Source organism: Carassius carassius, chromosome 7 (assembly GCF_963082965.1).
Source record: "Carassius carassius chromosome 7, fCarCar2.1, whole genome shotgun sequence".
In the NCBI taxonomy this organism is placed as follows: domain Eukaryota; kingdom Metazoa; phylum Chordata; class Actinopteri; order Cypriniformes; family Cyprinidae; genus Carassius; species Carassius carassius.
In genome coordinates, this window is record NC_081761.1 from 17,209,694 (window position 1) to 17,222,597 (window position 12,904).

At 35.1% G+C, this 12,904-nt stretch overlaps 1 protein-coding gene across 1 annotated transcript; it reads right to left on the bottom strand.

Annotated features, from left to right (window-relative positions):
* Positions 1-605: 605 nt before the first annotated feature.
* foxe1 (forkhead box E1) lies at positions 606-3,234 on the bottom strand. Its single transcript, XM_059554069.1, has one exon. It carries the CDS (start codon positions 2,908-2,910, stop codon positions 1,846-1,848), a length of 1,065 nt encoding a protein of 354 aa, XP_059410052.1. The 5' UTR covers positions 2,911-3,234; the 3' UTR covers positions 606-1,845.
* Between the last annotated feature and the right edge of the window lie 9,670 nt (positions 3,235-12,904).

Here is a 12,904-nt window from a genome sequence, read left to right on the forward strand (position 1 = left end):
AAGTCTGTACACGAATTAAACTATTAGAATTGTTATCAGGACATCAGTAACATTTGTTTTTCAGTGTTTTAAAATCTTATTTTATAGATTGGATTTAAACAGAAACTCTTGATTGAATGTTGTTGTTTTTTTTTTGTTTTTTTTTTACTCCTAGTCTGAATCATATATATAAAAGCTGATTGATGCGCAGATAGTCCAGTAATTAATCATAGTTATTCTAATCATGCCAGTGCTTGTGAAAACCTGGTGAACGATGTGATGTTTTAATCCAGCCATTCAAGGACAATGTTCACTGATGTGTTCTTCTGCTTCACTGATACTCAATACCTCCATCTCTTCTTTGGCCTGCCATTTAAAACCTACACAGTTGACTGCTAAACTTTCCCTTCTCACCATATTAGGACTTTCATCTCTCTCTTTTTGCTTTTTGTTGAATAAAAGCAATTAATTTAATTTATGACTAACACGGCAAGACACGTTAAAAAAATTTCATTTTAATCTTTGTGCAAATACTGGCCACTTCATAAGCTTGTCAAAAATGCCAGCTTTACACTCCTTCATATCCTGATATGTGTGTATATATATCCTATAGATCCTTCATATATATATACTAATTACCTCCTTATATATATGAAATACTTTAGCATACCTTTAGATTTATTATTTGGTTTCAGATCTTTCAGTAGCTTTATATTTTTAACCTGTTAGTTGTTATAGTTTATCATTACCTACTCAAAATTATTCTGCAATATTGACATCACTATTGTTTAGTTTTATTGTCACAGCACGAAGCTGGTGGATATTAATAAGCGTAAATGTCTATTTAAAATCCAATTTAAAAAATACAAAATTGGAGAGTGAAAGGACATCATTAATGGCCAGTGCCGCCGAAACAAGCTATTGTGCGGAACTGGAAGACTTTGTCTAATAAAGCTCAGAAAAGATAAGGGGCAGAAAAAGTTACAAATTAATTATTTTACCCTACCTGTCTTGTAACCCCTTTTGCACTTATTCTGAATAATTTGTTGTCAATTATGTAGTAGTGTAAACTTCAAAATAGCATGGAGGATTGATAATTTGCGTCTAACCATGCTAAAATATTGTTTTACCTATTTGACTGAAAGCTTGCCACAAAATAATTTATACATTTCTTAATTTAAATTTTTTAAATAAATGTCAGCTTTCATTATTTAAGTGCTAGATAATAAAGGATTGTTCTTTCAAAGTATATAATAATAATTTGTAACATATGTATTTTCAATAAGAGGAAAGAGAAAAAAATAACCTCTTTTAGAAATAAATGTCATTAAAATAAGTGAAATCAGTTAACATTTCTATAAATGTAGGTCTCTGCTGAAATGGATTCTTGCTTTACAGCCTAGTTTTCTTTATATATTCACGATTAAATTAAAATGTTAAATAATTTATCTGTAAAAGGATATAACAACACAGCCTCTTGTAGAAACATTTTTATATCACTGTAGTAAATGCAGTACCTTATTTCAATGAAAAGTAAATCGAAGCATTTACTCTTAGCACAGATGACAATTATAAGAAAAGCGTATACAAAGCATATGAACACATTTCACTCAAAAAAATAAAAAAGAAAGAAAAAAGTTTGATCCTTGTAAACATTTTTCAACTTGTTTTTACAATGTTGTAATAGGAAAAGGCTGTACATGCGTAAATTGAGATTATTAAAATTTCCATTTACTCAATTGATGGAATCACAATAAAATCAGTTTAAATATCACAGTTGTTTTTTTATATTTACTAAAATAGTCTCTCCAAAGGTACTTGTGCGCCCGTGTTCTTGCAATGGAAAATAATCGTCCATGAACTTGTTTAGGTGGCAGTCACAAACCTGTCCATGTTACCCGAGTAAGCCGGATGCCTGATGTAGGCTCCTGAGCTTCCTACTGGACCAGAATTATTGTACTGAAAAAAAGAGCCCAGCTGTGCAGGGGAGGTTCTACCATAAGGGTCCCCCACAGCATCTCCAGCAATGGGAGACAAACTGGAGATAGCCACCCTCCCTGTTGGCCCGTAGGCCTGGGTGCTGCCTTGTGGATATGATACCTGAGTCTGTCCGTGTCCTGGGCCGGGGTAGGCAAAGGCCATGTTGTTTGAGGAGCTTGAGCAATATGACAGCACTGTCTCCCCGCTGCAGGACTGATGCTGGAAGCCCGGTCCTCCCAAACTGCAGGAGCCACTCTCTGGACTGAAACTGCGGCAAGACTGCTGAGGCATCATCTCTCCACTTTGGCCCATCCTGCCAGGTGACCCAATGAGAGAGTTGATTCTGAAGACCCTGGACTGACCAGCACTGAAGCTAGGGGAGGAGGACTGGTAGTAGGCAGAAGGCAGCTGTTGTGCATATGGTGGACTCACGGCCATGTTGGAGTAGACCGAGTTGGCGTAGGCTGAGCGCGCAATCTGGACTGGTGAGAAGACGGGAGACTCATGAACGAATGATGAATACGTAGTGAAATCAGTGCGTTTGAACCGCTTTCGCCGTCGCAGGAAGCTTCCGCTCTCAAACATGTCTTCAGCATTGGGGTCCAGGGCCCAATAGTTGCCTTTTCCAGGTCTACCGGGCTCTCTGGGGATCTTGATGAAACAGTCGTTGAGCGTCAAATTATGGCGGATGGAATTCTGCCATTTCTTGGAGTTGTCACGATAGAAAGGAAACCTCTCTGTGATGAACTTGTAGATCCCTCCCAGAGTGAGTTTGCGGTCAGGCGAGTTGGCGATGGCCATTGAGATCAGTGCGATGTAGCTGTATGGTGGTTTGCCTCGCTGAAGAGGCCTCTTCCTCCGACGTCCCCTTTGCGGCTCTGCTCTCTGACTGTCATTCACTGGAAGAGTGGTTTCAGAGGGAGAATCGCTCTCCACTTTAACCACAGGCATGACTCTAGTTAAAATGACTCCCAACGGTAGCACAGCTTGGAAATCACAATAGTCTGACTGTCACGGTTTTGGTTCACTTGGTTCTTTGTCAGGTGCAACAAATGCTCTTTGCTTGCTGGAAATATTCTGCTGAAAAAATACCAGTCATAATGCAGACCTTAAAATCCCCAAACAGAAATATCAGTTCCTTTGCACTTCATCTGGAACGTCAGGTGTGTCCTTGCACTGTGATGCCCTAAATTCTAAGCAATTCTTGCAGTACTAAGTTTAATAAAATGGAAGCACTCACATAAACAGCCTTATCTGATGGGAGTCTTCGTAATGTTGAAGAGAGAAGTGAACAGTCAATAACTGGCCAAGGAACACACCACCTGAAGAGTTATTAGCCCCACCTCCTCACGCAGGTTAACCGTCACGTGGCTAAAAGCACATGCCTCTGCAGATTTGTATATCTTTAAGTGCTCTCTTAGTTGTTAACATTTATTTACTTTTTTGGAACAAGAACTTTGAAAGCACAGATGTCCTTTCAGAGCCGACAAATAAAACGGTTTCTTCTGTATGCTAAAATTCTGAATTCTATGGAATGGTGTAGTCCATGAGTGTATTTTCTGTTTAAAATTCTTCACTCTCAGAGAATACTTTCTGTTTATGATTATGTTCTTGAGACTTTCAAATGGCTACTGTTCTCCCTGTTGCCAACAAAGTGCTTATTTTTTTCCTTTTAAATCCAAAAAATTTAAAGGCATCTATTGTTTGACTACTTATCCTGGTTTTGTTTAATCTGGAGATTAGTGACTCCTATCATCTTTGCCCCCACTACATGCAGCTAATTCTTTTTGGAGAATTTAATTTTCTAGCTCTCCAGCAAGTAATTGGAAAACAAGTATGTTTATTTTTGTAGCAAGCAAAACAGATTGGGATTCATTTTGGCTAAAGTGGGGCATTATAATGCTCTAATAGCCCTGTTTAGTGGTAATACAAACTCCATTGCCTCCGTAGTTTTTTTTTTTTATCTTCAGTGCCGTGTCAGGCGGTTTCATTTGTGTGAGAAGATGTAAATATGTTATTGTAAGACACAGTGTGTGCCTCCCTCTGTTTTAACTGCATGCAAATCTGGGTCACATTTTGGTGTGTGGGTATAGACAGGCTGATACCTAGGCCAGGTAACCTCTTTCGATGTTGGGTAGATGTTCAATAAAGGAAATAAAAATGCAATTGACTATACAGTGGTATTCCCATAAGCTTATGTTGTTGTCTTTTTTTGTTGTTTTTTTGGGAAGTCGACTGATTCTCATATATAGAGGTCTTGATTTAGGTAATTTATAAAATTTTGTCCCTAACCTCTCTGACCTTCTACACTACTCAGGTGGGCTTCTTGCATTATATTCAGATAATTGTTTCAAGCGAGTACTTAGCAAATATTCAGGCAAAACCTCTTACGTGAGAACCGGCACTTGAGGCCAACTGAGGGGTCTTGTGCTGGGAGAGTTTGAGAGGTTATGCTGAAATGAGTTGCTCCTCGGACAGGCGCCAAGACAATGAGCCTCTCTCTAAAGGTTAAACATTGCTTGGGCTTACAAAGAGATTCCTCACCTGTCATCTGAGGGTAATCTCTTGTGCTTGGTGGATTTATAGAGGATATTTCCTAAGGGCTGCCCACCCTTGTGCAGCTGGCAGAAAATGCTCCAGGGATGACTCATAAAATGTTGCTCTCTGTCATACAGAGGATTTTACATTTAAGAAAAATAATTTTAATACCCTGTGTGATGATTATTCTGTCAATGACGTCATCAGAGTCAATAAAACATCAAAACATCAGAAATGATAACCCCCCCCCCCCCCGCCAAGAGCATCAAAACAATCAGTCTTGTATAAAACTTACACCAAGCACTCTTAATTCTACATGTTACAGTGTTGATTAAATGCAATAGCTCAGTCTATACAATTAATAATCAAAAAGATAAATGTGTAATGACATTTATTTATATATATATATATATATATACATATATATATATATATATAATATTTATATATTTTTTTTTAATACAATCCGTAAATTGGGTTTTGTTGACAAAGCATTACCTAGGCAGGTCCTGTAAATTTGTAGAAGACTGTACAGATAGAACGGAATGTTTTTTCTTTATCTTTAACGAGAAAGCTTATTTGAGTCATGAAATCTAAATGGTATTGTATTCTGTACATTTGTCACACAGCTAAATTACAGGCACTTACAATGGCTATATGACGTTATTATTGTTTGTTTGTTTATTGAAGCAGATGCTTTTTTCTTGACATGAATACTGTAGAAAATTAATGACAACTAAGTAAACACTACTATTTTTTACTAAAGATATTGAACAGAACACCATTGTGACAGAATGAACCTATTAAATTCCTTTAAAATACATTTCTGTTTTACTTTTTAAATGTATATGAAAATTTAGAGTACAATTTATAATTGATTGTTACGTTATGTTATTTTCCCCCCTATTGCATAATGTTATTTTTTTCCTACAGTTTTCAATGCTCGACAAGGAAAATTGGTGTTTTCTGTATATGTAATAAACATTGCTTCCTACATTTGCCAAAATTTACAGCATAAAGAAGACCTTGCTGCATGGAATCCTGCAATTGATAATGCATTGCTTTTAACTTTACCTGTAATTCTTAATTCTACGAACTATATATATATATATATATATATATATATATATATATGCAATCAGCATATATAATTGCAAAGAAGAAAACTGAACACTGCTGATTTAAACGTGTTCAAATTGTCCTGCAAAGTTTTTTATTTATGAGTTGGCAAGTTGTAATTTTTTATGGGATGACTGCTATTTATTCATGTAATTTTATACAAAGATTTAAGCTACCCTAGTGTTATAATATCTGCAGAATTTATAAGGGTTATTGAATCTGAGTTACTGTAACACTTTTTTGTTTGAAAATCTAAGGAACAGCATATACATAAGCAAACAAGACACAAGGGGTGGAGGATGTGTCAAATTTTGTGAATGGAATTTTCAATTCTGTGAAAATCGCCAGCTTTTTCCTTGAAGTTCCAGTCATGTATTCCAACAGCTTTAATTACAAAGCAAACAAACAAAACAAAAAAGGACTATTTGTTTATGTAATATGTGTATTGCTTGGTGCTGATTGTTCTGCTGATCTCTGAAGTAAATATAAATAGATGAATAAATGAATAATATTTCAATATTAATCAATTTAGACTAACCTCTGTTTCCACTTAATTTATACTATCTATAAGTCTACTGTCTGCATTAAAGAAAACCTGCAGTTTATTTTGAATGTCTACCAAAAGTATTTAAATAGTATTTAAAAATCAGCTAAAACATATTTTGAATTTTAAACTGAATTGCCTGCACTTGTTAGAATAAGCATTTTGTGTGGTGAAAAAAAAAATGTTTTGCACAAATGTAGTATGTATTCCAGTATGAATAGAACAATGTTTTTTTCAATATTGTACAAACCGGCATGGTCCAAAAGGCCACCCATTGACGAATTATGTAAATTACTGTTTTGTCTTCATAAGCCATGCAAAAATCTCTGACATCCCTCTCATGGTGAAATGGTGACATGCAAAAGAAAACTTCAGTATTTATTTAGAAAGTCACTTTAGATAGTTTGTTTCATTTGTAAAAGACTTCACGAACACACACACACACATACACACAGCTTTGCTTTAAAACACAAACATTCTTTTCTTGGTCTGGTCACAAACTCATCTGTAATTAGTAATGCATTTTAGGAAACATCTGCTGTTGTACTATGATTTTGTCAAACCTACTGTTCATGATTTTTTCAGCAATATCATTTTTGTTTTGCATTATTAAAACCCTAACTGTAATTTGATTAAGAAAAATCTAGTGCAGTGAACAGACAAATCTAGCGTGTTATTCGGAGTGTTCATCATTAGTGCATATCTAAATAACCCTCTGGCCCTGTGCTAGTGACAGTTTATTTGTGTTGGGTTGCTCAGTGTTTCTGATGCTTGCTGGTTTAGAATAATACACATGACTAATTGCTCAGGCGTTCAGTGTGTAACAGGGCCTTGCTCCACGAACTGTGTATATCCCAGTGCGTGTTCTGCATTTCACAAGCTCCTAAATTTGGCAGATTCTGGAGGATTTGCTCATGTCTATATGCTTTTGGTCTAACTTGATCTTGAATTAATACTGGTCATTAGGATCTAAGTATTTAAAGCAGTAATTATAATTTAGGCTGCTCTAAATCACGTTGAATAAAATGCATTCGTTAGCTTCCTGATATGATCTATATCTTTAAATATATCATTAACGATGTCTGTGCAATTCATGTTCCTTTTTAGATAAATGAATGTGACATTTTTTTCTTGTTTATTTAAGCAGTTAACCTTGAAACTTTTTTTCTTACATGTTTATACTTTGAAACACACACACACACACACACACACACACACACACACACACACACACACACACACACACACAAATAATATTTTTAAAACATACTTTTATTATATTAATACAATTTTACACACAAATGGTTGGAATCATTACAATTTATGAAAGAGGTTTATGAAAGAAGTCTCATCAAGTTTGTATTACATCAAAAATACAGTAAAAACAGTAATATTATGAATATTATTAACATTTAAAATCACTGTTTACATATTTAAACAGACTTAAATATATAAATCTAATGTATTCCTGTAATGGCAAAGGTGAATTCTCAGCAGCCATTCACCAGTCTACATAATCATCATTATCCTTCATCATTTTGCTTCAGAAATCATTATATACTGATTTGGTGGTTATTTACTATGTTATTATTGCTGCTCAATTATATATATATACACAGTATGTGATCCTGGACTACAAAACCTTAAGCCTTAAGTGTCAATTTTATGAAATTGAGATTTATACATCATCTGAAAGCTGAATAAAATAAGCTTTCCATTGATATGGTTTGTTAGGATCGGACAATATTTGGCCGAGATACAACTATATAAAAATAGAAAAATTTGACCCATACAAGGTTTTTTTTTTTTTTGGCTATTGCTAAAAATATACCCCAGCGACTTAAGACTGGTTTTGTGGTCCAGGGTCTCTCTCTCACACACACACACACACACATTATATATATATATATATATATATATATATATACACACATTATATATATATATATATATATATATATATATATATATATATATATATATATATATATATATATATATATATATATATACATACTGTATACTGTATAATAAAAACAGCTTTGCTGCTTTGTCAGCAACAGCTCCAGCTCCAGGTGAACTCCAAATAGAAATATGTCTCAAACATGGACAGATTATATTTTATATGCTCAATCCAATGTTATGAAATGGAATATTAGAATATCTGAACCATTTTGCTCTTATATCTTATCTCAGTTTCTTTCTGTCGTGCATTATTCTAGTTATGGTTGTATGTGCGTTTATTTGTGTGTACCTGAACATGTATACTGTTTGCATTTAGCCTGAGCCTTGTCAGTGGCAATGCAAAGTCCCAGTGCCGGTTGACTGGTTCTCAGGCCTGGCCAGTTTACATAACTGAAGCAGAATGCTGCCTCTCTCGCCTAACGTTCACTCTTTATGACCCTCCACAAGGCAGCCACCTGTCTGTATTTACACGGCAAATCAACACTGCTCTCTGTACATTCACATTAGTATTACCCGGTAAAAAAAAAAAAAAACATCTGTCTGACAAGGCTTTTCAAAAATAAATAAATAAAATGACTCCAAAGAAGAAGAAAACATCTTACCAAGCATTTTTTAAATGTGGAGTTACATCTCACAGCATATTTTATTTTGGGGACTATATGACGGTTCTGACTCATCTCTTGAAATATGTCAACATTAAAGGTATTTTTATTTATTATGTTCCTAAAGTGCCCACTTTAATGCTTTTAACACTTTAACTAGCATGAATATTACTAGTATATTAGTTGTTTATTAAAGCACATACTAATGACTTATTCTGCATGAGCATATTTTAGATCCCTTAATCCTACCCCTTGCCTAAATTTAACAACTACCACACTAACAATTAATAAGAAGCAAACTAATTAAGTTTCTTTGCTTAAAGTGTGACTGAAATATTTGCTTAAAATGTTAAAAGGTGGTAATTAAACAGCCTAAACTGTTACAATGCACATCAGTTTCATGGCTTTGCGTCGGCTCCATGTGTCTGATAGTATACATTGGCCACCAAGGTACTTTTCCAATGTTTCTGTAGACACATATAGACTTGTGTTGGCTCAAACGCTCATTTTCTTTCCCCCTGCCTGCTTCTGAATGGGTTGCTCAATCCAGTTGTATTGTGAGTGTGAAGGTTCAATGTTCTCCATGGAATGTTCTCTCTCATTAGTGAAACTGGTTGTCTAGGAGGACAGATGTGGCCACACCTCACTGGGACTTGACGATGAAATGAAGTTCCACAACCTTGAGATTTATTTCATTTGTTTATATGCCACTCATGGATATTGTGTAAAATGACAGAGTGGTGATAGAAATTATTTCAAATGGCCTTGGAAACCATAGCATGGGTTTTTCGAATGTAATCCAGATGTATGTGTGTCCGTCTTTTGCTTTAGGAGTTCATGCATGATGTCTAGTGTTCTGAACAGCCAAAGCTCTGCATCTCTCATGAATGTCATTCAGTGTCTAATCTTTCAGCTCCTGCAGATTTATTTAAGTGTTGGCAGGATATTGGCTGTTTAATAGGTTGAACCTTTTAATATAACAAACATGGTTTTGAAATCTTATTAAAACAACTTGAGCTTAACAAATTAAATATTAAGGAAAAGATCTCATCTGATCGATCTATCTATCTATCTATCTATCTATCTATCTATCTATCTATCTATCTATCTATCTATCTATCTATCTATCTATCTATCTATCTGTCTGTCTGTCTGTCTGTCTGTCTGTCTGTCTGTCTGTCTATCTATCTATCTATCTATCTATCTATCATCAATTCTTTAAAAGTGAAAAAGAGAGAGAGAGAGATAGTGGTTGGCTGGCATTTGGGGATGCCTGACAAAGACAGAGAGAAAAAAAATTGCATGGTATGCAGTTCTTTTCCAGTGCCACCTGCATGTCTGTTACTGCAGGATTTGTATCTCCTCAATCACTGACACTACTGGATTACCTGTTCTTAAAGCAAAGAGCCAACGCAAGCCACATCTTGCGCACAAGTATTCAAGCTCTCACACACTTGATTTTCTTTGCTTTGTGGGATGGATTTACCCTATTATTACTGGCAGTAGTCTGATTATGATTTCATGATATACTAATTTCCTGCTCTTTAAACACTGATTAAGCACTCTCAAATGCTTAGTGTTAATTTTTCTTTTACTTCAAACTAAAACCTTGTTTTGGAGGAGCTAACGCTAGAAACTAGTTGCAACAGTAAACAATAAAAGCACAAAAATGCTTTTTCTCTGTGGATAAGATCCAGCTACGATTCACTACTTTTGGTTTATCGACTTTTGGTTCAAAGGTCGGGTGAAAAGGTGAGTTATTGTCCTAGAGAGACAGACTCACCCTGGAAAGGGAAGCACTTTGACAATCAGTCTAATCTCTATCAATAAACAACTCCCATCGCCTTGGATTACAGCAGGTGCATTCTGGGTTTAGACTTGTATGCATGATCTGTCTATGGGACTTTCTTGAAACACAGTCTTATATTGCAAACTCCTTACTTACGTGTTATTGCCACTTTTAAGAGTTGTGTCAAAAAAAGACTACACTTTATTCTCTATGACCTTTCAAAAACTATTGCTTTTCTGTGATTTTGGCTTAAGATCATCATATAAAGGCAAATATCCAAGCCATGTCATTCTATTTGGGTCACAGAATTCATAGGTAACTTAGCACATATCACTTTGTGATACGATCACGTTATATTTGACTAAAAACCAAAAAACCTAGTCCACATTTTATTTATTTACCTGTAAACACATCAGTAAATCGGTCAACCTTTTTTTTTTTTGTCATGATTATTTGTGGCTTCCCCATGCCATGTCAAAGTATATGTGTATGTGTGTGTGGCTTTATTTGCATATACTAGTATATTTGCACAACAAATGGTGCCCTCACTGAGCTGTTTTGCATGGTGTGTGCCTGCTTCTTTAGCTGACACTGAGGGTGAACGGCTGCTTTGTTTTTTTTCTGAAGCTGCACCCAAATATGTGTCCATCTGTCACTCATCCCCACTGCATTTCTGTCAATCATATTCTGTGTTATTGCACTGCACAGGCTATATATCAAATGCGAGATTAAGGCAAAGTAGTTTAACATAAATTACATTAATGGTAGTACTTTAGTATAGGGACCAATTCTCACTATTAACTAGTTGCTTATTAGCATGCCTATTATCTACTTATAAAGCATTTATTCTACTTGAACATCCCTTATCCTACCCAATACCTAAATTTTACTGTAACAACTACCTCACTAACTATTAATAAGCAACAAATTAGGAGTAGTTAATGGTTTGTTAATAGCGAGAGTTGGAGCTTAAAATAAAGTGTGACTAAAATTGATATAAATGAAAAACATTTATTTTAAATTTACTGTATTTTAAAAAAATGATCAAATAAATGCATAACATAACAGCATAACAGACTTCTTTAATCACATAAGACTCCAAATGTTACTACATATATGTGTAAACACACACACACACACACACACACACACACACTTTTCACCTAATTATAGTTCAAATTTAATTAAAAAATATTTAGTGGCATCACATTTTACTACATGTTGAGAAAATTTATATATAATATTATATATATTAAAATGTTTTATATATTTGTTAATTTATACCTCCATGAAATGTGTAATTATATTATTATATTTTTGCTATCTGGCTCGTTGTATAAATTTCTTCTCAGATCCTGACTGACTGGAGACATGACACAGATTTGGACATTAGGTCATAAAATAGGCTCTAGGCCCACTTTGAGAGCATTGGTGCAGACAGGAACACTTTACCAGACACAATATTAAGAGAGCTTTCTCCATCTTACACCGACACACATTCCTACGGCCACTTCTGGCCTTCACCCTTATCATTTCTTTCCCTTCCAATTTAACTCTTACATGGCACTACTTGTGATTTACAGATAAACAGCTTTAGCTTCAGAAGTTTTATTTAGGAAGATGCAGTTTTTTTAACAAACTGTAGTCTATAAATGATTGTTGGATTCGTGCATTGACACACTAACAGTCATGTTAGCACACCTGAGCTTGTTGCAGTCTGACCTGTCTTACCGCCTCATTTGTCATCTCCAATCACAAGCTCTTTTGAGGGGAGCTGAAAGACAAGGAATTATCAACCCTTGCTTGGTGATGAGAGCTCAGCCTGCAGCTCAAAAGAGAAAGTATGTGAGAACACCAGCAAGTTAAACATGTAAGAACACAGGCAAACACACTCTTCCCTGTCAGTCCTCTGCAACATCCAAAGAGTGACTCAAGCTGTTTACATCAAATATTTCTGACATTTAGGCAATGATAAGAAATGCAATCTAATGACCTATTTTTATCTATTTATTTAATCTAAGTATGTATGTCACAAGACATGATGTCTTTGATTATGTCTGTCTGTGTAGGAGAGATTTAAGATCATACAGAATTGTTATTACAGGAATAAGACAATATGTGAGTGTGTGCGTGTTTTTGTGACATATCAGGACACAACTTTGTATAATGACATGGGTATGACACAAGTATTACAAGGAGAGGGTGACTTATGAGGACATAACCCATGTTCCCATTTTTCAAAACGCTTATAAATCATACAGAATGAGTTTTTTTGAGAAAGTAAAAATGCACAAAGTTCCCTGTGAGGGTTAGGGTTAGGTATAGGGTTGGTGTAGGGCCATAGAACATACAGTTTGTACAGTATAAAAACCATTACGCCTATGGGAT

Excerpts from the sequence above, each read along its gene's own strand:
- foxe1 (XM_059554069.1), bottom strand. The coding sequence starts at position 2,910 with ATGCCTGTGGTTAAAGTGGAGAGCGATTCTCCCTCTGAAACCACTCTT.